General features: G+C 44.1%; 2 protein-coding genes across 2 annotated transcripts in view; one reads left to right on the top strand and one right to left on the bottom strand.

Annotated features, from left to right (window-relative positions):
- LOC102202807 (formin-1) overlaps positions 1-14841 on the bottom strand; it is a 48217-nt gene extending 33376 nt beyond the window's left edge. The window contains exons 1-4 of the mRNA XM_005742762.1: positions 14753-14841; positions 12270-13911; positions 6480-6646; positions 1570-1690 (exon numbers count right to left, since the gene is read on the bottom strand). Of these exons, the coding sequence (XP_005742819.1) occupies positions 1570-1690; positions 6480-6646; positions 12270-13818 (1837 nt within the window). The 5' untranslated portion in view covers positions 13819-13911; positions 14753-14841. The remainder of the gene's footprint in view (positions 1-1569; positions 1691-6479; positions 6647-12269; positions 13912-14752) is intronic.
- Positions 14842-16621: 1780 nt separating this feature from the next.
- The window catches only part of LOC102202511 (ryanodine receptor 3), a 107461-nt gene continuing 98073 nt past the window's right edge, over positions 16622-26009 (top strand). Inside the window, 1 exon segment of the mRNA XM_013913275.1 lies at positions 16622-16944. Within this exon segment, the coding sequence (XP_013768729.1) occupies positions 16897-16944 (48 nt within the window). The 5' untranslated portion in view covers positions 16622-16896.

Here is a 26009-nt window from a genome sequence, read left to right as displayed (position 1 = left end):
TTTGTGAAGTTAGTTGTTTGTTAGTCACTACAACTAACCCTAAACACTACATGCCATTTATGGCGTTTTATGACGCCAATTTGAGGAGTACAGGTCTGTAACTTCACCTACTTCCAAGGTGCATTAAGCAGTGGAAAAAGTCCCACAAAGCACTTGCAGTATACATTATGCGCCAATTTGATTGCAAGAAAAGAAAAAAAAAGGATTGATTTGTGGCTCTCATCAGTGACATAAAGACTTCATTTCCAGAGTCTGTAAATTAACAAATACTTTAAAGATATGATTGCATGCACGGTTTATACAGTCTATATGGCTTATAGCCTGGACTTTGCTCTGCTTCTTAAATTCCACACACACTACTGTATTTGACAAGAGCAAAGCTGGAACACGGGACCCAGATCACTGCACTGGAATAATCCATTTTAGCTAGTCTTTCTCTGGGATGAAGCTACACCACGGAGAACAGCCAACATCTGTTGCACTGCTGCTGTGATTTGATCACCTTTAACTTGTGTGTGTCATTGCACCTTTTAAAGAACACATCAGGCTAAACACGGCAAGTTGCCAGGACAATCCTCATTTTTCCCCTTCTCCACTTTGAGCCACACATGGTGCCCTGTGGTGCAATAACAACAAAAAATGGCATCATTAAGGTGCAGACACAGCCTCATCGTGCTCTTAGATGAAAGGTCTTACACACCGACACTGAAGCTTTTATCTCAGACACGTAAAGCGTGAGCATTCGAGGGTTAGATGATAGGGGTGCTGTCTTTGTTTCTGGGTTTTAAAGTTGAACATTGACAACATTTACAAGGCTAATCAGCGCGAGGCCTGTTGGTGTAAGCTTAGCTGGTGTGACTCTTAGTCAGCATTCCTGGTTTTAAGTGTAAATACAGGCAGCACCGCCTGAGGCGACGTCCACACTACATAGATTTGAAAACACTGTTTTCAGACAAAACACCATCCTTTTCAGTCATTTTCACAGAGTTGCACGTCCACATTGTAACGGCCAAAAACGCTCACGTTCCAGTGCTGTGCATGCGTGAAACGCAAGAAGACTCAACCTGCCTCATTTCTGTCTGCCGCTTATTTACTTTCTGTCTCTTTGAAATATCGCAGCAAAATGTTGAAGAAAAGCAGCGAGTTTTTTAAATGGACTAACAATGAGGTGGAGTTGTTGCTGCGAGAAACACAAAAGTACAAAGTTGCAAAAGCGAGCGAGAATTAAAGAATTTGAAGAAAAGCTCTCTGGAGCATCTACAGACTGTCAAAATTGAGAGCAAACAAAACAAGTGCTGTACAACGCCCTCCGCTATCTAGGTTAAATTGGTCACATGACTGCATCTTATGACTGAAATGCGTCATCGTTTTAGGAAGTCTCCGTCTTCGCTGTCCAGTCCACACTGCGACGTGAAAGCACCGTTTTCAAATGTATGCGTTTTCAAAACGCTGCGTTTTCCATCAGCGAAAACGCCGCCTCAGTGTGGACGGGAGGCCAAACGGATGCGTTTTCAAATGAAAACACATTAGTGTGGACGTAGCCTAAGCCTACAAGCTTGTGGTTCTTACCTGCTTCGGTGTACTTGAGCCCCACCTTCTCTTCTTCATCCTTGGGTTTGGGTGGTGGCCACACAGCCTGAAGACGCCCTGGAGTCCGGTCCTCACTGTCTGTAGGAGACGTGACTTCTGTCTATGGGAAGAAAACAAAGAAACAAAAATCTTTAAGCTATGTATTTATTATAAAGACATGAAATAAAGTCTTAAGACTTAAATTCAACAGTACATGTGACTTCAAATATAATAATTGTGTAACTACATACAATAGCTTCTTTGGGACTTTTGACCTCCTTGCCAGGAGATTTGGTGGTTCTCTCAAATATCGACCTCAGGTTTTCCTTATCGTTTTTTATTTTCTTTTTCACCGCCTCCAGATCTACAGCTTCTGTCTTCTCCTTTTTGGTGGTCCTGGGCCCGAGGAGGTTTTTGAAGGTTTCGTAGGCCATGTCTGAGGTCGTCTTTCTCTCAAGAGTGGAAGCTGGAGTTTCTGGAGTTTTTGCTCCTGAAACAACTTCTCCTTCTGCAGACTCTTTTTTGCTTCCTAAAGAATCTCCCTCCTGCCCATTGACTGAGTTTTTTGGGTCATCATTGTCCAGCTTAAGCAGATGACTGAGTTGTCCCACTATGGTGCTTTTAGTTTCTGTAATAGATTTAGGTTCAGTGTACTTTTTCATAGGAGAGCCTGTCTTCTGTTCAGGGAAGAGCTTGGCTTTGTTCACAGACTTCTTGAGGTTAAGCAGAGCCAGCTCAGAATCCTTCTCCCTCTGCTTGATCTCTGACACAACCTCCCTATCTTCCCCTGCCCCTCCTTTCTTCAGCACCCGCAAACCACTGAATAGAGCAGGCATTTGAAAGGACAGTGGTGAAGAGATTTCTGCACCTCTGGATGGAGATGAGGTGGACGAAGCTGATGATGTGCTTGTCTTAGGAGTTTTTGTTAGCTTAGCATCTGGACCAGAAACTGCCTGGCTGTCACTTTTAGTCTTTTTAGATGGAGAAGATGGCGACAAGGGTTTTTTAAAGCCAGTGTCTGACTGCTCCTCTGGAGAGGATGTTGGGACCGAGGCTTTATGAGTCTCAGGGCTGGAGGGAACAGAGGAGGATATCTGGCTAGAACGAAGTTCAACCGTTTGCTCAGCTGGTTCTTCCTCTTGTGTACCGTCCGTCTGTCTTGTAGGAGAAGCCACATCAGCATCACTGTCTGCAGATTCCAAAGACTGATTCCCAGAGATTATTGAGGGAACTGGTTCAGAGCAATCTATTCCATCATACTCCTCACTCTCACCTGTTCCCACATCTCCAGCAACCAATGGTTCTGCACTTTCCTTGGGAGTGTAGTCTGTTCTCTGTTTGGAAAGTGAAGAAAGCTGAACTGTCTTAGAGATACTTCTGCCAGCAAACCTGCTGGAATATAACATAGCCTCTACGCGGGATCTCTCTGTACGTTTGTGTGTTCTAAACATGGGCACTTGTAGCGCTGCTTCATTGGCATCTCCGTCCTCTTGGTCTACTTTTTTACCGTCCTCCTCCGATAGAGTAGACTTCTTGACCTCATGAGCCGCTTCGTCGTCCTCATTTTCATTGTCACTATGCGTTTCCACCCTAGTGACCTGGACCAGATCTGGGTCAAGCGGGGCTTCAGCTGCTGCTTTAACCTGCTCGCCAGAGTCGCTGATTGATGATTCGACCTTTTGCACTGTACGACCGGTAGCAGTCACATCACCCTGAGCCGAATCCTTCCTCCTTTGGAGTTTGTTCTCAGCGTTAACAGATTGACTGTCCTCAGCGTCATACGTCTCCCCATCTGGAAGCTCTTTAAATGAGACCAGCACAGCACACTCCACATCCGAAGAGGGAGAGCGATCCCGCGTGAAGAAAGTGCTCAAGACACCTCGGAGACTGGGCTGTTTGCCCTGTTCAAATAAGTCACTACTTGCGCTGTCCATTTTTGTTACTCCAACTAAGAGCAGATGCAAACCAGCACAAGTAGACGCTCCAGCAAACTGTCCGTTTAAAATGTCACACAAAAAGTTTGTCACCCCACCTCTAGTTAGCCAAGCTGCTCCTATTCCACCTCTGGCGTTGGCTGGGAACAAAAGGGCTTTGTGTGGACAAAACTCCACAGCTCCTCTTACCTTCTCCTGGAGGGTGCCAATAACAAAAACTATCCTGTAATCCTGTTTAGTGACACACTCACAGGTTCCATGTGGTGGACTTTACTATTTTCACATAAAGACGTCTACTGCCTTTGTTTTCAGAGGTACAGCCAAGTCTCCCCCTTGCGCGCGAGATTCCCATGACGCTGCAAGTGAAGTCAATCTGTTCAGTGGCTGGAAGCATGTCCCGCTGTAATCTCCCTGGGACAGCAGGAGAAAACCGTTCACCTGCCTTTCACAATAGCATTTCCTAGTGTTCAGCGAGTCGGGAGGTATTTTCCCATAAAACTGCAGGACATGAGTCTCTGCTGTGCTGGTGTACAATCCCAAACCTGTGACTTGAACAATGTTTCCAAGCTGAGACTCTTCTTTTGCGTCGATCTGTCTTGGTTCACAAACAAAACAAAACCTTGTGTGTGCTGCCGTGTGAGAAAACGCTGTCAGACTTCACTGCTCTACCCAGTCTGGGAATGCCTTCCTTCAGGCCCTCCCTTACTGGGAGGAGTGCCTTGCTCTACAGGTGTCTGATTACCCATGCTCACTTCCTTATGGCTAGTGAGATAAGGCAGAAAACAGTCACTGTGTGGTCAGGTACAGAGAAGCAGAGGTCCAGCTAGGATTACACTATTAAGCAGTGAACTACAGCAGCAAAGTGCTAAAGATGAGATTAGTCAGCATGACCACTGCCAGCTCTAATATGCTAATATGCTAACATGATTAGCAGCTTATAAATGGGACCGAATTTGGCAAGAAAGCAATGCGATTTTATTCACCTACCTTAAGTGCGAGCATGAACACACTGTGTGTACTGAGTGCTGACAATTTAGACCCAAACTGGAATATTAGCTTTGTTAACACTGTTTCTAAAGAGGTTTTTAAAAACTGTAAAGTGCTAGCTGCAAGGTAATGCTAGCATTCTATTAATAATATGTGATAAGGTAGAAATAGTTGAAAACAGGACAAATGAACAACTTTCTGGGCTTTGAACCGTCTATGTTGGTTAGCCTAAAACTGGTTAGAAACGCTCTATAGGGTTTGGATCAAGGTCAGCAGGTGGTGGGGTCGAAAGTTCAAATTGCTGTTTCCTTAGCAACCACAGGTCCCCCTTCCTGCATTCCTTCAGACTGCTGGACTTTCTCTCTCTTGTTTATCTATATGTGCAAAAAACTGTTTGTACACATGCAGTAACCTTGTAAAGTGTCGAGCACTGCGCTATGAAAACTACAAACAGTGACCGCTTCTGTGGTTGTGGCATTATTTTATGTAAGAGTAGTGGCATTTCACCCCACAGTAGGCTGCTCGGGTTGGCTGTGCTAGAAAGAGCCCCACTGACAGACACTGGGACGTGAACTGATATGCGATTACAGGCCGAATATCATGTAAACACTACAGATAAAAATACTTTTCCCCATTCACATAACTGGGTGGTGTCCCTGCCTCCCTGCCTTTGTGTTTTCACCTGTACACACACTAAAAGCCATTATGCACAGCTGAGGTGCGTTTTTCTAATACCATAAACCAATGACAATGAAGCCACGCCACACATAATGCTGTCACTCAAAACAACACACAGGACCTAATTATATGCAACGTGCCCTTATGCTGGTATGCCATCTGATTATGCCCACAGGCAGATCTGTTATGGTGTATTAGTAAACAATGCATGTCTTGAGCTGATACACTACCCACCTAAAACCGCACCCAGATAATCTCCCACAGGAATGTCTCTGCTCTGGAGCACTTCAAGTACTCCAGAGGTTTTACATATAATGTTCTGACGCACACTGTTCAACAGGATTACATATTTCACATACTCAGGAAAATAATTTGTGTTGCCATTTCTCTTTAATGGGAAAATGTCACCAATTACCTTAAAAACATGAACATATAAGAGCATACCAAGGCTGAAATTGAAAGTCACTTTCATTTCTCTTAATGTGAGAGTTTCAAGTGGAAGGCTTCCCACTCAGCTTTGGTTTAGAACTCCAGTCTACAGATTAGGATTCATGACCCATTTCTAAGGATTCATGATCAGGTGGTTAGATGCCAGAGTAGACACAAATCCCCATGAGTCCCCAGTGGGTGGGGTGTGGGGGTAACTGCTGGAGAACATTGTTCTGGATGTGGAAACAGTCAAGTGTGAAACTGGATTTTTCTGAGTTGCCAAGTATATCAGAGCTCTACTGAAGGCTGGAAACGATAGGCTCATCAGAGATGTTTTTTCATAATAAAACAGAAATTAACAATTTTCAACTTTTCAGCCGCTGACACTGATAAATGCCACAATACACTAACAGCAGCCAAAAAGCCCAACATCACCTCATACGGATATTTGGCTGCATTTTACAAAAAAAAGGAATTTGTTTAACTTTACAGCAATGCGTTTGCAAAACTGGTTTGTGAAAGCACTGCTACACTCTGCATGGATGTGCTGCAAACATAATGCTGGGAGTATTTTAGATGATGGAGCAGCTCTGCGGGACAAACTGTGCAATGTAACCATTTCTAAATGACTTCAAGCACCTTTTTCTTTGTTAGCTTCTGTAAGAAACGAATAAAGAAATGTACCAATACAAACTTGGATCCATGACCCATTTGTAAGGATTCATGAGCCGGATGTTAGATAACAATATCGATATCATCTGTACTGAAATATTACACCAATACTGGCACATATTTGATAACATATACATATTTGACTATCACTCATAAATTGGCATCTATGTGCAAATGCTTATAAAATAATTTTTAAAAAAAAAATCTCACCGTGCATTCCAGCTTGGGATAATATGGAGTATCCCCAATAATGTCATCCTCGGGAGGTGTGATGCGTAGGAAATCCAGGTGATCAGGCCGTGGAACATGTGAAAGGGTCTCCTGAGGGTCATCGCCATCCAGCGTCCAAATATCATCCTGACGCAAGAGGGACTCTTCTACGAAGACACAAAGAAGCATGCGGCCACAGGGCTTCGTTAATGGTCGCAGCTGTGTAAGACATCGTGCCGCAAATTAATTGGAAAAACAGGCGCAGTCGCGTGTGTGATGGGTAAATAAGCAGCTCTGACTGTTTTCCTGTGTAACCTTCAGGGAAACAGCAGTGACGAGAGGTAGGAAGCAGACATCGAAATCTCTTAGCATCAAAGAAACAACAAGTGAGACCCTCTAATGTGCAGGCTGGAGGGTACACAGCTATTTTAAATCAACTCTTGGCCCAGTCTCCACCAACAACACCACCAGAAAACTACATTGATCCAATTATGAGAAAGGCTAGAGAAATCGAGTAGCCTATACTAATATTAATGTGCATTCACAGCATATTCCCTGCAGCAGACAACATTAGATCAGTCAGCATTCCTACTGTACTGCAGCAGTGAAGTCAGTTGTGGGTAGGTGTGATTAGTGTAAAACCAGTGTTCAGTCATCCTAAGGACCTGATGGAGCGAGAATAAAAGACCTGGGGAAGACTGCCCTCTGCTGGCTGTGCAGTGCAATGAGATCATGGAGAAAGATCTACAAAGAGACAACGTATATTTTAAAATGCAGGCAGGAACTCAGCATCTCTGTGCAGTGTTGTGTGCATTTCAAACCAGCTGACAAGATTTGCTTCTCAGAGGCGCACTGCACACACAGAATCAGCAGCAGCCTGCAGAACTCGGTACTGACTACAGGAACCATGCAGAGAGTGCCAACACAGAACAAAAAAACCCCAGTGTCACGTTCTTACCAAGTGCACAGAAACATGATACATCATGCCTTGATGCATGAATTCACTACCTCAAGGGAGTTGATCAAGCAAGCTAAAAGAGGAAAATAACATATATACACAAGGCAGCACAAGAATAAAAGAGAGAAGGAGAGAACACAGAGAGGAGGAGGGTATAGATCTTGGCGACCTCAATTTCCTTCAGCTGTAAGACAACACCTTGACCTGCATGGGCAGAATTATGAGATCGACAGTGAGAAATATATGTGAATTCCTATCCAGCAGGAAGCAATATATCCCCTATCTTGTGTATGTGATAAGTAACCTTGAAGAGAACATGCAGCACTCATTTCCAAGAACTTGGAAGTCCCCTGGAAAAGAGCCCCGAAGTTTTTAAATGTAGTTATTCGAGTGCACACATAAAAACTAAATGGGAGGCCTCGTTGAAATATGAAAGAGCTGACACACAATCATTCATTATGAGACAGCAGCGATGCCTGCAGTCCACCAACTGGACTGAGAGCAGTGTGTGTGTGTGTGTGTGTGTGTGTGGTAGTAGGATTAGATTAATAACTTTTCATTATGATAATGCTGCACTGCATGGTCCCGCAGTAGGAACTGCTGACTGTGGGCTGGTATGGTTCCAAATGCAGACTTAAGTCCAGTCTGAGCCAAGGAAAGAGACTACTGATGAAAACCAGCTCTCCCCATAATTACTGCTTCATAGACGAGGGTTTAACGGACAGAACACAGGCTGCCACCTGCAACACACACAAACATCACCACTTGTTTTTTGCTACATTCCTCCACGTCTCCAAAAATACTTTTTACCATAAAACAACATTGAACACTTTCATGTTTACTGTTACACTTCACCTGGTTGACAACCAACAAGTGTTTGATTGCAATATTTGTAAAGGTGGCCGACACTGCTACCATCTGTACAGGAAGAGGAAAGAACACATCCGTCTCCCTGCCAGCAGACACACTACAGTGGAGCTCCAATGCCACTGATGTATGCTATAAATGCAATATGAATAAATGCACAGACACTGCAAAGAAATAAACAACACAAATACTGATGCAGGACTCTTAGATGCATTAGGTAATAAGGCATTTAATAATTGGGGAGTTGATATACTACTAGCATGCATGCACAGTTTACCATCCCTGAGGAAAGCTGCCCACTTATTACATTTAATCTCCTTCCCTGCTGCTCTAAAAGCCAAGACTGAATCAGTGTCCATAACTGAGTGAACACAGGCTGCAGATGTGTGTGTGTGTGTTGTGTCTGCTGGCTCACATGAAATGTGACATAAATAATGCACTAAACTGGATAATCCCAAGCCTAAGACAACATAAGTGCACCAAATATACACACAGCACAAAGTCTGAATGCAAAGACTTGAATTGACACCATCTTTTGGACACCATCAGAGGTTTCTGAAGAAAAAGCAAAAAGGTGCGGACGACCAACCTGCTGAGAGCAGCAATTTGAAGATGATGTGGTTATGTAAGCATTCTGATTTTAGTGTGTGCTCGGTGTGGCTCAGAGACAATCTTATGTCCGAACCTGACAGGTGGATGCTGTTGTCAGGGTTGATGGATTTATCTGCCAGTCACTCCGCCAACTGTTCATCCGGTGGTCAGAGATAGCACTGTGAAAGCTGTATTGAGCACTCCAGAACAGACAAAAAAAGCCCTAAAACCACATTTTACGAATGACATTAGATCAGCCAGATACTCTGTCTGCCCACAACAGCTTAAATTCACATTCTGATTTAAGGCTCAAAACAGATTTGGTCAGTGTGCCCTATTTTATCCACTAAAGTGTAACCTTATCATTCATAGTAAAAAGAACTGGGCCATATGGCATGGTGAGTACATCTGGCAGCCTCCACCCCCATCAATCACTTTTAGCCAAGAAGGAGAATCATTGGCTTTTATATAAATCATGAAAAATTCACGATTCTTAAATCACCCGGTCTCTTTTCTGCCCATCGCGGCCATTTTTCTCCCCTCTACACGGGCTATTGGCGGGACATGGCCATCAGGATGTCCGATTGATTGGTTTGGCAGCATTAGAGACCATAAAGACGGCCACAAGCAGAAAACTCTGGGAGGACTACTGCAGTGTCCTGGCTTAGAGCTGAAGCAGAAATGTAGCATGACACAATGCTCAGAGACATGCACTGCACAACTGAAATGCAGTAATTGCTCTGCTGAAGCTGGGTGCTTTTCATTGTGCCTGGCAAGCCACTAATTGGGAGATGGGGAATTTGGTCAACTCCCACCAGCGAGTGTTGGTTTTAAAATAGCAGAAACACTGAGGAGGAAGCCAGTTAGAGCTTCACATGGTAAGAAGCAACAAGAAGCATTAAGATGGAACATGGCTAACGCTTGTTAGCGTGGGCTTGTCATTTATTAAAGCAGACAAGTTATAATTTATAAGACAGACCTTTGTGCCCAGATTCCCTGTATGTGGTATGCAGCTTAAAGTAACTATGCAAGGAAGACTTCATTATCTGAAAACAGCTGGCCCTTGTCCTCATTGGGTGTAACAATGCTGCATGGTCATGCATGCCCAGTTGAATGACAGCTAGGAGCAGTGATACGTGCTCAGTTTCATATGACCTTGCTAAAACATATTGGGTAATCAGATTATGGTATTGGCTGCCATATGTCACAGGAATTGAGGAAGGGAACTGAAGATGGGAGTGGGGTATAGAGAAAGATTAATCCCCAAACAGGCTGAAAGCTGCATAATCATGTATTAGCAATACTGCCATAACAAGAACTGGATCACAAAAATATCTGAGATGTGACTGGAAGTGTGGTTATACTCAGCTCTATGCAGACTTAAATCATTGTCCGAGCTCAGCTCATCATTTCTGCCCAGATGCAGTGCAGAAGCTCTACAAACCACCTCAGCAACCAATCACAGACAGCTAAGCTAGCTAAAGTCTACTTTCTTCTGAATCAGGGCTGAAGGTACTTTTTAAAATATTAAGAGGTGAAAGTCAACACCAAGATAACACACAGAGAAAAGCTAATTTGCACCTTAGTAAATGCATTAGGCATTACATTAGCCAAACTGCAGGGCATGAGCATTGGCACATGAAGTAAACAATAGAATGTGTCACTTTAAAATTACCACCCGCATGATCACACTCATTAATAAGAACAAAAGCATCAATAAGAGGGGCCAGATTAAAGAGCCCAGATCATAATTAGTTTGACATTTGCAAACCATGAAGGTCCAGGCTCCACACTGACCCACTTAGCGCCTTTTGGCTGTTCCCTGTGATGTTCATTTATCTGCGTTAACATCTAAAGTGTATTCAGTTATCAAGAGGGCAATCGAGTAAACAGCAGAGGGAATTCATTTAAAATTAAAGCCTTCGCTTTGGGACTTGTGGAGCACGTGGACAGTATGATGCAAGGTCTTGGTTTCAATATTACTTTGGAAACCTGCTTGAAATATAAAAACCGATCAGGAAAAAAAGGAAAATAACGGCAGTCAAATTTCATACATTTTATATTGTGGCTACGTAGGGAAGCACATAAAACAACTTCCTTTCACTGGGTGTTGATCCTAATCACTTCCACATGAGCTATTCTGGACTATTTATTTCTCTATCTGCCCCTTAGTTTGGCTCCAGCTCATCTCTTTTCTCCCATCAGCCACCGAGATGAGCATTGTTGGCCTGTATGTGATGTAACTCAAAGACCCCAAGTTCCTTAAAAAAAAAAATTCAGCACTGTCGCTGAAGTGTGGGCAAAGTAGCTGCATAGACCGACATAAAAATAGCTAAATATTGCCTGCAGTCCACGAGTGCACTAAATAATCAATGGAAGGCCATCTGTTTGCTTTTGGAGATTAGAGTGAGGATTTTGAATGGGCTCTTTAACCATGTTACAGAGATACTAAATTTAATAAGATGGAATCACTGAAAGCAGCATAAACTTGGGTCTGAAACCCACACTGAGGGTAAACGGTGACAGAATAGCATGACCACAGAGCTAAACACAGGCTGGAGGAAGAGAGAGAAATCGTCAGTCACACTGACATCACTGAACTCAGCTTATACCACGTACGGCTTTGCAAAGATTACACAGGGAACGCCGTGGGTTTTCAATCCCATTATTTCCGTCATTGTCAGAAGCTCATACAAGAAGACAGATTATTACAAGAGGAAATGGGATGTACAAATAAGGAAACCCGAATCCATTCTGTTTTCTGTAGCCCTTCCTGCCTACTGAATCCCTGATCCAAATTGGCAATGCTTGAGTTACTACTACACTCGTGAGAACTCTGCTCAGGTTGAACTCTGTGTCAACTTTATGCCTTTGATCCAGGACACTCTTACTAATCTTCCCCACAGTGCTGAGAGAGTTAAAATAGATCATTAGTGAAACTATTCTCGAGCCCAGCTTGCCCCGTGTACAACTCTGTTGGGGAGGTTTTAATTTGTGGCCACACATCAAATCCCGAAGCAGAACCCAGCAGTCACAAACTAAGAGGACTAAGAGAGCCTGGCCTGTTTATTAGATAACAGCCTGAATGGCAAATACATCTCTCTGTGTGGAAGATGTTTGTCAGTTACAATGCTGCAGATTGACTCAGCATACATCTCAGGCACTGCATGTGCCGCTACAGATGCACAAAGAATGCCTTTCAAGGTGTCTTCTTGTTGTTCTGCTCTTTGAAATCTAGCGTCTGCAGCGCCAGTCGAAGGGCATCTTCTAACAAAAAATGGTTTTAAACTACTGAGCGAGTAAAAGCATTTGCATCAAGGCAGGGTGTCTGAGCATGAATCGCTGCGTTAAATGCTTGATTTCTGACAGCTCACCTGTTGTTGTGGAATTGCTGGAGGAGTTCCCCTTGCAGTTGCTCGGCGGCCTGCTGAGGTTCAGATCCAGCCGAGTGACGGCACGTTTATTGCCATTTTTGTCTATGATCTCGGAGAAGATTTTGGGTTCATCTGCGTTACTGGAGCTGTCTTGATCAGGGTCAGTGTCCTTATCTGAAAGGAGTACAATGCGGTGATTGAGTTGCGGGCTTTCCTGTTTGGAAGACAGAGGGGACAGGACTGGGGACATGCTCTGGAGGCTGTTGGAGGCTGGGAAGGAGGTGCTGAACACCCCAGCGAGGGAAGGGGAAGAGGGGCTATTTTTGTGGGATTTGGGCAAGGGCTCAGTGGTATTGTACAGGGGCAGTCGCAGCCCCTCAGAGAGTTTGTTACATGACTTTTCCCCCCTGACCCTGTTTGGCCCTCTCCACTCTTTATAGCCTTGTTGGCCTTTGCTAGATTCAGGGTGTGGCACAGCCCCGTCTGGACTTGTGTGACTAACATGTTGCACCCTCCCTTCTACATCCTGCACTCTGGCAACAACCCTGACTCCAACATTCCTCTGGTTGATTTCACTATAAAGCTGTTGAGCTGACTTGATTGCTGATGCATCCTCAACTATCATGTCAACCGGAGAATCAAATCTTTTAAGCGGCCTAAGGTTACTCCCACTTTCTCGCCGGGTCAGACCCTCCATTAGGCTGCAAGAAGATGACTGGTAACCCAGTTCTCCGTCACACTCTGAGAAACAAAAATCCATGTCGGGGTCAAATGTGCGATTGTCCTCCATGAAGTCCCAGCCCTCACGGGTGATCTGGAAGGGTTCCTCCACTGGCAGGATGGGGTTACTGATCGGACAGACACAAGAGCCAACGATTGGGCTCTCAGACACATGGCCAGAAGCCTTGGTACCTGGCATCTGCTCCACTTCCAAATCCGCACATATAGACAAACTTTTCTCAGCTGGAAGCTCAAGACACGGCTCTCCACCTGGAGTTTTCTTCTTCATCTTACTGTGCAGGAAATTCTCTGCGCTGTCAAGCTTCTTCCCCCCTAACTTCTTCATCTTTTTACTTTTAGGCACACCTCGCGTCTGCTCTGGAGACTGATTAAGGGAGTAGATGCTGCCGCTGAGAACCTGACTGCCAAGATGAACGTCTTGACCCTCCATGTACTCCTGGAGTTTCCCACCCTGGTTACCCATCCTGACTTTGTTCCTGCAATCCTTGCACAGTGATAACAACTGCGCCAGCAACTGGTGGTGCTCCGCCACCAGCCAGCAGAGCTCTGCAACTGCTTTCTTTGTTGCCTGCTGGGAGGTGAGCAGTTCGCCTGGAAAGTCAGAAGACTGGCCTCTTTGTTTGGACACTGCAAGATCCTCCTTTCCTCGGTCACAGTCATTACCAGCCTTGTCTGAACGAGGGGCGCGGCTCTTGTACTCGAAACTTGGGGCCCGCCTCTTGGGGAAATAACGGCTGATGTTGCTTAGCTCATGGATGGGTGCATACAGAAGCAATATAGTGTGGGTGCCCTGCATGATGGGTGCCATATTAATCACTCAAGCACTGCGAGTATGCGGACGGACTCAGCTCGGACTGCAGACGAGGATCTCTGGCTATTCATCACTTGGTCTGTCCAGATTCTGTCAGAAAGAAAGTAGCACAGAGTGATAAATCTGCTTTTGGATAGACACTTTATGTTCAAGTAACATACCTGTCCTGCTAAAGACACACATTACCTCCACATACCAGACTTTATTTTCTTCTTTAGGATAAAGCTTTAACTAAATGAAAGCCTTTAATCTGAGACAGGGCACTGCTAGGGTAGGCTACATCACAACAGTCCTTTCACAAACAGGAAGCTTCCATATTTCAATGTCACATTAAAAGCTGGACACAATCCAGCAATCATGCATTTAAGAAGAAAGCTCCTAACCCCAGCTCCACCTCCATCCTCCTGTCCATTGTTGTGTAAGTGGATGAAACATTTTTACACCGCAGTTCATCAACATTTCACAAGCTGCCGCATTTTTAAAAAAAAGAAAAGAAAAAGCCTTGCTAGTGTCACACAAGGTGACGACACACGCCGAGCCCCGAGCAGGCGGCCAGCAAAGATGTTTACAAGCAAAACGGGCTTCCACACGCTCGCCCCCGCATGTCGCCTCATGTCTCAGCAGTTTATATGATATTATAATCCGATGGGTTACTGTCACCTTGCAGGAAAACACGAGTGTTAAGATGGCAGCGTAACTACACTGCCCTGAAGGCTTTCGGGTTACAGCTGCCCACTTACAAGTGAAAACCAGCGAACATTTAGTTACATTTGAATTTGAATTATCCTGAACTACATTTTTTTAAAGCGAATCTTCTTCATAAGAGCTTCGGTGACGTTTAATTATCGTTAACCAGAAGCTGAAAGTGCGCTGCAACCAACAGCACCTGCTGAGGGTTGAAGCAGATGCTAAAAGATAAATAGTTACTTACCCGTTTTAGTGGCATGGCAAATATTTCTTCACATCTTCTGCGGTGCAGCCAGCCAGTGCCGAGTGCTCACCGCTGCTTCTCCGGCTCGACAGTCCTGATGGACTTCCGTTTAGTCCAATAGGGAGAGGCGCCGCTGGCTCTCTGCTCTGTGATTGGTGCCTTAGTGTTTATCCACAGCCCACATTTTGAGTCAGTGCAGCTGCGGCTTGCAGGTAGGCCATGTGATGGGTTCGGTGTGTACTTCGGACGGGGAATAAATAAAGTGTGGCTGTGCTTCAGCTATGGCAACGTTGGCAACAAATGCTACTGTTTTCTCGGATAACTTTGTAGAAAAATAAGCGAAAGCGTCGCAATTGGCCTTTGAATGACTTAACTAATATTTACAAAACAGTGACACCGGGTGGCCAACTGTGAAAAAAATTAATGAAATTTTATATATATGACAAAAGTGTGTGTATAAAATTAGATAGAATATTCAAAATTTATATTAAATTATATTCTAAGCGGCATGTCCAGGATGCCTTCTTTAACCTATTACAACTGGGATAGAGCAAGACAAGTGTTTTCAGCGTAAATAGTCTGGGACCTACGCAAATAAATGGCCACGGAAGTCCATGCATGCACGGGGAAAGCCATTTCGTAAAATTTCTATTCAAACACCAAAACAAGCCAAGATTCTGATAATAAACACATAATTAGAACAAGTGTCGTAGCCTCGGTCGAACATGTTTAGAGTCGGACTTATGTCCAATAACTACCGTTTTGAAAGCTGCCATCCTTCTGGATAAAGTAATGTGCTCTCTCACATTTCCTGTGTCGTCTAAATGGGTTGTCGCGGTGAGAAACAGGCGCGTTTGGACATTTGCATTTGTTGCGAGTTAGATTTGCATTGTTGGGAAACTGGAGAACTGCAGAATGGCTGTTTCTACAACTGTTTGTATCCAACGATTTTAAGGTTTATCATTAAAAACTTAAATGGGCGTTAATATGATCATGCTTGATTATATTAATGCTAATACAAATACTTCTGCATAACTTTGAAATATTACTTAATCCTTCGGATGTACTTTTTAAAACATCACAGGAAGAATAAGATGAGGAATAAAGTAACTAAGTATATATGGTGCAATGAATGGTGGAAGGACGCCATGTAGAGCTGGTCTTAGCAGTTTGGCGCACTGACGCTAGAGGGCAGCATCTGATCGTGTTGGGGCGCCTGCGTGTTTATTCGCTGTAGTTATGGAGATGAGCGAGCTTCATTATGCTTATGACCAACCTTTGGGTCACCAGAACGACCGCTGTCACACATTATAAGTGAAGAGTCTTACTTTGCATTCATTAATATGTAATTGAGTTAATCAAATATCTGATAAATAATTTACAAGTGAGGTAGTAGTTGTGCAAGAACCCCCCCCCTTTTTTGTAATAATAAAAAAAGAGCTCTGTTAAGACGTCATAGCAAATGAGGGAACGTTGTTCTAGATTCAGGCTGATTTGGACGTTTGCACTTCAGCGGTAGCAGTGACATATTTTCTATACAATAGTCATATCCACACTTCCTCAAACATTTAGAAATGATCGGCAACATAAAAAATAGAAAAAAAGGAAAACAAATAAATAAATAAAACCCCGTCCTCTGCAGGGTGAGTGCAGGACCCTCCACACTGAAAGCCTGTGCGGGTAGTGGGGTGCTGACCATGGTGCTGATCTGGAAATGGCAGCTAGCGTGAATTTCTTGCGTGCGCCGTGGTGGGAGGGCGCGCTATACCCCACGCTTTAGCATGCGTGTCGGGAAAGAAATTAGCTTTAGACGGAAAGCGCGTGTCGATTTTTTGAATATTCCCGCTTGTGCTAATAAGGTCTGACGGTGACGTCGAAGACACATACCCCCCCCTCTCCAGCATCTTTTGCTACAGGACTCGTCTTCTCCCCGTTTCCCCGCCACGCACCCGTCCCCAGTTGCTCCAGCCCTCCGATGCTGACACACACTCCTCCTCCGGGCGGCGAGCACAGGGGCGTGAGCGCAGGGGTTTTTGAGTGACACATGCTGCGGTAGTCTCCCGCTGTATGGCCGTGGATTAGCTATATGCTAATTTCGACAGGAGAAGGCAGCCAGCGGAGTCTGAACAGGCTCCTTTGCAGCCATGGCTGAAGGTGGAGAAGGAGAGGATGAGATCCAGTTCCTCAGAACTGTAAGTACATTACTTGTAAGCGCTGCTCTGATGGCTGTGGGAATATGTGTAGCTCTGTGTGTGAGTGTGTGAGAGATGATTCCTGTCGATTGGCTGCCACTTTGATTTACTGACAGATGTTATTCTGTCATGTAGCTTTCGATAACCCTCTCCCTTTGCACATCTCACAGGCGTTGACAGTGCCCTATTGTTTTGCGCATCGTTCACTGACAGCTATTGTGTTTGGTACAATCTCTGCCGCTAAGAAGTTCACAGCGGTATTTTCCCCTCTTCTGCTGACAAACTTACCTGTTATCATTATGTGGTAACAGTTTGGCAGTTCGAGCTCTGCGATCCAACTGAAAATGGCTCACTGAATCAAGAGGCTTCATTGTTCTGTCAGCGTCAATTGACTTGTTTTTGAAGAGAAAAAAATGGACCTCTGAACCAGTGTGCTGTATAATGCACTAACGTGGTAGCCTGGCAGCCTACACTGCCTGTCCAGACAGTCGCCCCAGGGTTCCTGTGCAGCAGCAAAGGTCTATGCAAATGAACTAAGAAGGAGCATCTTTGCAATAATCACAGTCTCACTGCAGCCAGCCCAGATTACCAACGCTGTCAGAGACAAAGCTAACATAAACAGACAGTATTGTATGCTCATTAAATAGTGTGTGATTAGGATTAAACGGGCTGAAGACTATTTTCTCTCCTTGGCTCTAGCTCCGCACTACAGTGGAAATATTTGCCACTTAGTGGAAATGGATTTCTCTAGCTGAGGATGGGTGTTTAAGCTCGTAAATATCTAGCTGTGTTTGGACTGAGAGGAACGCTTTCTACTGCTGACAATGATAGATGTTGACACAACCCGCTCATCCACGGAAAAACGCACCGAGAGGCATATCATACCCGAAAAATTCCCCGCTAGTCTCGGATAGATGAAGGAGCGCAGCACCTGGAGGTCTTCCAGATAGACCCAGAGACAGTAGGAGGTGTTCGGTTGCACACACCACTGGCGCTGCTGCTTGTGGTTTCCCTTTATTAAGCTGCTTACAGATGCACAACCTGCTGTACTTGGAGGCACACACAGTAGCGACGTTGTTGTTGTGTTATGCAGATTACAGCCTTTTTTAAAGACTTGAACAGAGGTGTTTTAAATGACATTTTAATTAGTGATTAGATATTTTACAGCAGCGTCGGATAATTAGAGACGTCCAGCTTTAAAATGTGACTTTAGAGGCATGAGCAAGACTGGAAACCACAATCCAAGACTGCCCCTTCCTTTTCACTCAGAAGTAAGCTTATACCCCCTGCTCATTTGCCCTGCAGCCCCCCAACCTTTTAGCCACAGCACATAGAGGTCACCACATCAGCATGTCTGCCACTTCAAAATAGAGCTGACATTTCAGTACCGGCCTTGAATTTAAATGCCACAAATCCAGAGTTAAGATTTTTAAAGTCAACCTCAGGTGAGAGTTTTGGAATTGGCGGATTTTTCCTTGCTTGGCTCTTTGTCCAGTTTGTTGGCGCGTCACTGAGCAATTTTCGTAAACTCTGGAAGCAGAAGCAAGATGACACTGAGTAATAGAAAACTGCTGTTGCTCTTTTTTTGTTTTTGTTTGTTTTTTTAGCGGCTTGTTGCATCCTCCACACAGGGAAGCGTCTGGCAGAATGGACGGTGTCGGGACGGCGGGCGCATGCTTGGTGCTCATCAGTGTAAAAGTGTGAGTGTGTGCGTTTTGAATGCAAATGCGGAGCTGTAGCTGTGTGGTGCAGTCAGGCTGCACCAGACGTGCCACAGCAGAGCACAGTGCAGAAATTATTCATCAGTCCAAGTAAGGCACAGCTGAACCGCTCGGCGTAGAGGAGCAGAGCAGATATGTGTGCGAGGATGTACGGGCAATGAAAGCAGTCCTGCAGAAACAAATGCACAGTTGGATGCACATATGCCTATCCAAAACATCACACACACACCCACGGTGACTACTCTTGCCTTTGCACTGATGCCACTTAGCGCACTTATAAGCGCAGATATGCTGAGGCTGTATTTCTTCCTTGCGTTGAAATGTTGACTGTTACTTGAGACGGGGAGCTTGATAAAGCAGTTCGCAAACTGCCTTTTCTCTAACAACACAAAGTAATTTCCCTGGAGTGGTAGCAGAAATTACCCCTGCCGGACTGCTGCCTATAAACCCAACACAGTGGGAGGAAATAAAAGGAAGAGAGGGAAAGAGCTGGGATATCTCAGCCACGGGTAATTTGATGTTACAGGAAGAGGAACGGTGCTGATTGTGAGCCAGGAGACTCTGACAGAAGCTTCCCCCACAAACTGCTGTTTAATGTCCAAGGGTGCGAGGGGCTGTGCAGAGACTTTAATAAGTCTGCATATTCCACAGGCATTGTGTTCGCCCTGTTTGCAAATGTCCTCAAATGCACCGGCTCCATCAGCAGTGGCTTTGTAATAGGCCCTATAGTGAAAAAATATCAGCTTATGGTCACATTGCTGAGGCTGCTCATTATATAAGGGTAGTTTTTTTAATGAATTGCTTGCCTGCTCTGTGTGTGTTGTGTCATTAGTGCAGAAAGAAGAGGGGGAATAAAGCAGGGGGGGCCTTAAGAAACTTTCGGTCCTGATGCTCGCCGCTCTTCTCGCTTTAATTCTCAAAAACCACCCTGTTAGCCGCACATGAGGGCACTCGCACAGCTTCGCTGATGGATGTATCCCTGCTAGGCTAATATCAAATTCTGGGGCTCTATTAGCAGTTTGAGTAGGAGTAGCGACTTTGAAAAGGCCAGACCTGAGCTGTGACTAATGCGCTGTGGCAGCGCTCGGCTTGTTTATGTGAAGGCACTGGCCTCACTTTGCATCCAGGCGATGACTGCCAGCGCAGCAGCACAGAAGAAGCAAAGCAATGAGCCTAAACAAGCAGCACCAGAGAGAGAAAAAAGAAAGGAGTCTGTAATCTCAGTAAAACACTAATTTTGAGTGTGCCGCGCGCCGGCGGCCTCGGTGCCAGAGGTCGCTCGTCCTGTGCGTCTCCTTTCTGCTCCTTCGCTGCTGTTGCTCTTTTCTCCTCCATGTTTTTCTTCAGCTCCTTTCCCCGCAGATCAACTTTCATTTCCCTCTAATCGCATAGTTGTGAATAACTGCAGCTGTGCACGTTATTATCACGTGTCTTTCCTGGAGGATGTCATCTGCAATTTGAGATAGTAGCAAGAGTGCGAGGGTGAAGGAGCCTCACGCTGATCCAGAGGCAACCAAAGGTGCCCTTGTTCTGCAGTCAGAAACTTTCAGAGCTGAGAGTGGGTTCCTGCCAACCATTCATCATTCATATATCCATACTGGGGTACTTGTTTGTGCAGGGTTTGAGTGCCACAAGTATGGCAGGCTTGCACTGTCACTCACTTGGTCTTTGTATAATTATTAGAGATGACCATGAAATTATTCCACAGACGGGAAGTTCGGTTCAGCACATCACCGCGTTCTGTGTGACACCAAGGAGGCGAGCTTTAACGCTATTATGATGAGTGCTTCTGTCATTTCACGGTTGAATTAAAAAAGTAATAGCTCACTTTTGTTAGTGAGCGAAAGGCATTTCGAGTATAATGGTGCAGATTTTGAGCGCAGGGAAAAAGCTTTGTAAGGAAGCGATTTCGAAAAAATGTCTTTGTTTGTTGCTCCCCATCGTGTTGCCTTACCGGTGTTTGTGGTTTTGTGTGTTCGAAGCAGAGAACTGATGTTTTGTGTGAAAGCTTGCCTTTCCACGTTTGCGTACTTAATTCTTATTTCTGGCCTGCTCGCTTGGCGCGCGTGAAATCAAAAGGATGTGATGCATTATATACATATCACTGCTCAAATACGCACACGATCATAAAGCCTCATCACACTCCATCTCATAAAAAACTCAACTTACAGAGCGATAAGTTGGTGTGAGGTTAAGAGTGTAATTGTTGTTCAGCAGGAGGCTGTTTCTCTGTGTTGCGTGATGAAGATGGACAGATCAGATAGGCCTGGAATGAAGCCAGAGGGCCTGCCCAGAGACAACACAGTGTAAAGCTGCAGTAATGAGCTATTGATTGTGCCACCAAATGAAGAAATTTCCTCAGCAATGTCAGTGGCGTGCGGTAAGCAGGCCTGATTGATCTGGCGTTTCGGATATTGAATATTTAATAAGGCAGTGTAGAATCTGTATTGTGACTGCTGGAAAACATCAGAGGGAAAAAGCATGAAATTCAATATGCTTGAAGTTTTCTTTTATAATTAAATTATGAAAGGATGTGAAAAGTGATCTGTTTTATGTCTCGATTTTCTTATTGGAACTAGCATACGTAATAAAATTCACTGCAGGGTTTTTATCACTTTCTTTTCACATGCTTGTTTAAGCCACATTTGTGTAAAACAAACAAATTTCCATTTAAATCCACACTAACGTACACTTTATTCCCCTGAACTGCGTTTTCCCGACACAGTTCACTTTATCCAGAAACAAAATGATTTTCTTTCTTATCTTTACAAGCAGCATAGATGTATTTGAGTCACGGCCCAACAATTGACTGGAGTTAAGCAGCAAAAGCCTTAAACACCATAAGTCAAAGGAAGCAGAAGCCTCATAGGTTCCACCTCCTCCAGCCACTGTTAGCCTGTTGGTTGCTGTTGCCTCCTCCATCATTACCAGGGCCGTCTCCCATCTCTCTCTGGGCTTCTCTTTGCTGCTGCTTCTTGGCAGTTAATGTTGGCTCGCACACTCGAGCATATTCTGTGTTGCGGGATATGCTTTACTCTAAAAAGCTGTAGCTATCTATTAGTCATTGATTGTAGAAAATCTGTGATACAGATTTCTGCTTGTGAGGCAGTTCTTGGCTTTTCCTCTTAAGTACTTTTTTCTGAACTGTTTTGTCTCAGGGCAGAATATAGAAGATTTCTCTTCAGGTTAGCATAAAAACTGAAATCTATAAAGCCCCACTGGTGACTTTGGAGGTCACAATTTTGTTAGTGTGTAGCAGAAACTGCAGTTCATTTAAGAGTTACCTGAGGCTTGCACCAAAAACAGGTCAATCTCCATAAGTAACGTGAAAATGCCCAAATTAGCAGCACAAATAGAGATATTTACACCCTAATATCAAAAATTTGTTTTGCTCTCTTACAGCTAATGTCATAAAAACTATCCAGTGGATGACTTTGTATATAGGGATAGCTCAGTAGGTAGAGTGGCGGCCCCATGATCGGAAGGTCGGGGGTTTGATTCCCCTGAAGAGGTACCCCTGAGCAAGGTACCGTCCCTACACACTGCTCCCCGGGCGCCCAATGGCTGCCCACTGCTTCACTGAGTGAATGGGTTAAATGCAGAGAGCGATTTTCCCCACGGGGACCAATAAAGTACACTTCTTTTTCTTTCTTTAGAGTCATGTGAAAAACTAAGTGCACCCTTTGATTCAGCAGTAACTTGAAATAATAATTTTCTTTTATAAGGACATTTTCAGTCTCTCATGTCACCGTGTTGGATTTGGCCCACTCACTGCAGTCACTCTGTTTGATTCAGATTTGCTGGTGTTCTTGGGATCATTGTCCACTTGCACAGCCCCCTTTTGGGCCAAGCTTTAGCCCTCCATCACTGTGCTGATAGTTGATATGCGCTAATATGCTGTGTTTGGTTTTCATTAAATGTGGTGCTATGGCCAAACATCTCTATTTTGGTCTTGTCTGTCCAAAACATATTGTTCTGGAAGTCTTGTGATTTGTTCCGGTGCATTTTGGCAAACCTAGCCTGTGCTGTCATGTTCTTTTTAGAAAGAAGAGGCTTTCTTCTGGTAACACTTACAAACAAGCCATACATGTTCAGTCTTTTTCTACTTGTACAGTCAGGAACTTTAGCATTTAATATTCTGAGGCCTGTAAGAGCCTGAGATCTAGCAATTGGGCTGTTTTTACAAAAAAAGCTTTGCACGGTTTGACCTTGGGGTGAATTTACTAGGATGTCTACTCCTGGGAAAATAGTGGCATTCTGTTAACACACCTTTAATGCTCAGAACCAACAACCAACTCCAGAAACTGCTGAAACTTCTGCTTTTATAGAGGTGCTTACACTTGTTTATGATCAGTTAATTAAGGTCATTTGATTAGCAGCACCTGGCTGCTGCTTACTCTCCTTATTCTCATGGAAGCATCAACAGTGCACTTAGCTTTTCAGAGAACCCCGTGAAAGCTTTCTTTTTCACATGGCTGTAACTGTGTAAGTTGGCCACTTAAATTCGGTTAATACAGTCTGAGTTAAGACCAATGACTCTAAAAAACGTTGCACCCCACTTTAAAAGCATTATGGTAGTAATTAGAATCAAACTTATGAGAAAGAAGACCCCTTGAACATAAATCAGCGTAACTACTGATAATGAACGAAAGCATCTTTGGAAAAAAATTATCTGAGGAGAATTTTTTATTTTAATCTGACCCCAGTCCCATCCGCTAACATGCAGGAGGTGGGGTTTATGACCTATACTGCAGCCAGACACCAGGGGGCGATAGAGACGTTTTGGCTTCAGTTTTGGGAAGCTGTCGCGTCGTCCATGTTTTCTACAGTCATTAACTGTGTCCAGTTGGCACACAGCTAAGGTGGCAGTTCAGTTTTTGTGTGAGGTACATGCCGTTTTAAGCTAATCGCTCACTAGCCAAAGTAGCATCCCATGTGACATTTAATCTAGCATGAACCTTACTAGCCAAGTTAGGTAGCTAGCGCGATACCTTAGAGAAGTTTACTGTTTACTGCCTCATCCAAATATGGTCGTACCCAATTTCAAAAACACTACAGTGACTAAAATCCTGAACTCTAGGCTTCAGAACAGCAGTCTGAAAAACAGTGGTAATGACCATTTTTTATACACAATTATATAGAGTCATTCACATGCTTAAATTATAGCTAATTATAGCTATAGGTTAATCAAGGCTGTTTCCTTCTTCCTGTTAAGCTAAATCTAGTGTTTAGCTAAATATTTAAAAGGCATAATACCGGAAGCTACTTTCTCATTTAAATCTCGGCAAGAAAGGAAATACAAGTTTAAAAAGCACTGCTTGTAGTGGTCCTTTAGTTTCTCATTCACTTCATGATTTTAGTTGTTTTACAGTAATATGTGTGCTGCATGAGTTCTATCATTCTGCAAAGAGTTTGCTGCCTCAAAATGTATTGAAAAAATATCATCTTCCCATTTTTAATTACCTGCAGGAATAGCACCAAATCCACCCAGTGAGAAAACATTTGGCTCATTTAAATTGTTTGCCAAACAAGACAGATGTTCGTCTGAATCTGTAGCCATGAACACAGTGCAGTATTCACTGAAGATTTATACATCAGGTGCATCAGATGGAAAAAAATAAAATGAAAACAGATGTACTGATGGCCTTTACTGCTGTGTCTGTGAATTCAGTGAAAAAATGAAATGGTACATTTGTCAGGTGACACAGTCTGCTAAGATGTTTTTAAGATATTCCTACCTGTGCAGCTGATAGGCCTGTTACCACTGTTAGGCCTTTAATAAGCCATTTAGAAGAGTGTTTACTGCTGCAATCTGCTGCTGTTGAGGCTCACTTCGCAGAAGTTAAGATCCTTTTTCCAGATTTATTTTAAAGTGAACCTTGACGGTTATCTGAACTGTAACGCCAGGTCTTTATGCTTTTGGGTAATACACTTCCAGCCGTGTCACCTGAGCATGTCAGTGAAGAATCTTGATTGAGTCGACCGAGGGAGTGTAATTGGGTAATTTGCGGGATGGCATAGGTGCATCCAGGCGCAGCAACAATTGCTATGCTGAGAAAATCCCACCTCGAGGCGGGTGTCAAAGTCTCGGCCCTTTCAACTGATATTGACAGCGTTACTCATAAAAGATTCATACCTCTTTAACAACCCCCGCGTCGCACCACGCCAACACAGACAAGGAGGCATCACTCTTTTTATTGGGTCTTTTTGCTGCAGAGTCAACAATGTGTGTTATAAAAACATAAAGTACTATTCTGCCCCGGCAGCGAGCGAGGCAGGAGATTCATGGGCTCCAGCAAAGACAGTCACAGCAACACACATGCTTGCTGACACATATCCAACTTACCAGTGCTGTGTTATATTTTTAGTTTTCAAGTGCATTCTCTGCATTATACTGTAGCTTTTTTGTGTGCTCTACTTTCTGCTGGGACTCTGCAGTGCTTCAGTAAAGAGGCAACCTTTATAGCTAGGTCTGTGTCTAAGCCTGCAGGTGAGAAATGCTGGAGCTTTTGTATCCCTCTGCCCTGCTAAATATCTGCAGCATTGCTCAGCCCTCAGTAACACTCACTCCCAGCTCAAAGAAGCGTTACTGTGGCGGTATAACTGAGGAGCTGACACTACAACTTTCCCTTAATACGCTCTTAAGAAGCTCTTCCTTAAATGTATGACAAGTCAGAGTGCTATGGGCTGATTCTTTTTATGCAGTAAAAGTTACCCTACAAGACGCTGCCACAGAACGTTGGAATTAGATGCTGTTTTCTGCACCAACACCTGCATTTTCAAGACATGCACTGAGGTGACATGACTCCACATTTGGTAACTGCTACTAATTCAAGTCTCTTTACCTCAGGATGCTTTTCTCTACTCTTGTACGCTCCTCTACTTTGAATCACAGCGGTGCTTTAGCTTTGACACCCAAACCCTTCACCTGGTCAGCATCACAAGTCCCTGAACAAATCGAGTTTGACACAGTGATGCATCAGCTGTAGTTTAATCTTAACCCTCTCCTGTGCCAGGGGCACATTATGGCTATGCTCACATGCATGGAGATGAGCGCTCTGAAGAATTTTCATCAGGTCAGGCCTTAAAGGACAATGGATATTTTTATCCTGGAGAAGCTGACACTGTGACCACTGTTAGAGCATATACAGTGTAGGAGACAAGTGGAATACTGTCAGTCTCTCCAGGATTATGCAGAACAGGTCAGAAGTCTGTTTCTCAAAGTTTGAAATTTGACTGCATTTGTTTAAATTCATTAACAATATGAGAAATAGAAAATTTGCCCTGTTTAAATGTCAGGCACACAGTTGTCCTGCACATCTGAAGTAAAGAAATATACACGTC

Source organism: Pundamilia nyererei, unplaced genomic scaffold (genome assembly GCF_000239375.1).
Source record: "Pundamilia nyererei isolate P.nyererei 1_Seehausen unplaced genomic scaffold, PunNye1.0 scaffold00123, whole genome shotgun sequence".
In the NCBI taxonomy this organism is placed as follows: Eukaryota; Metazoa; Chordata; class Actinopteri; order Cichliformes; family Cichlidae; genus Pundamilia; species Pundamilia nyererei.
This window is presented reverse-complemented; position numbering and strand designations above follow the sequence as displayed.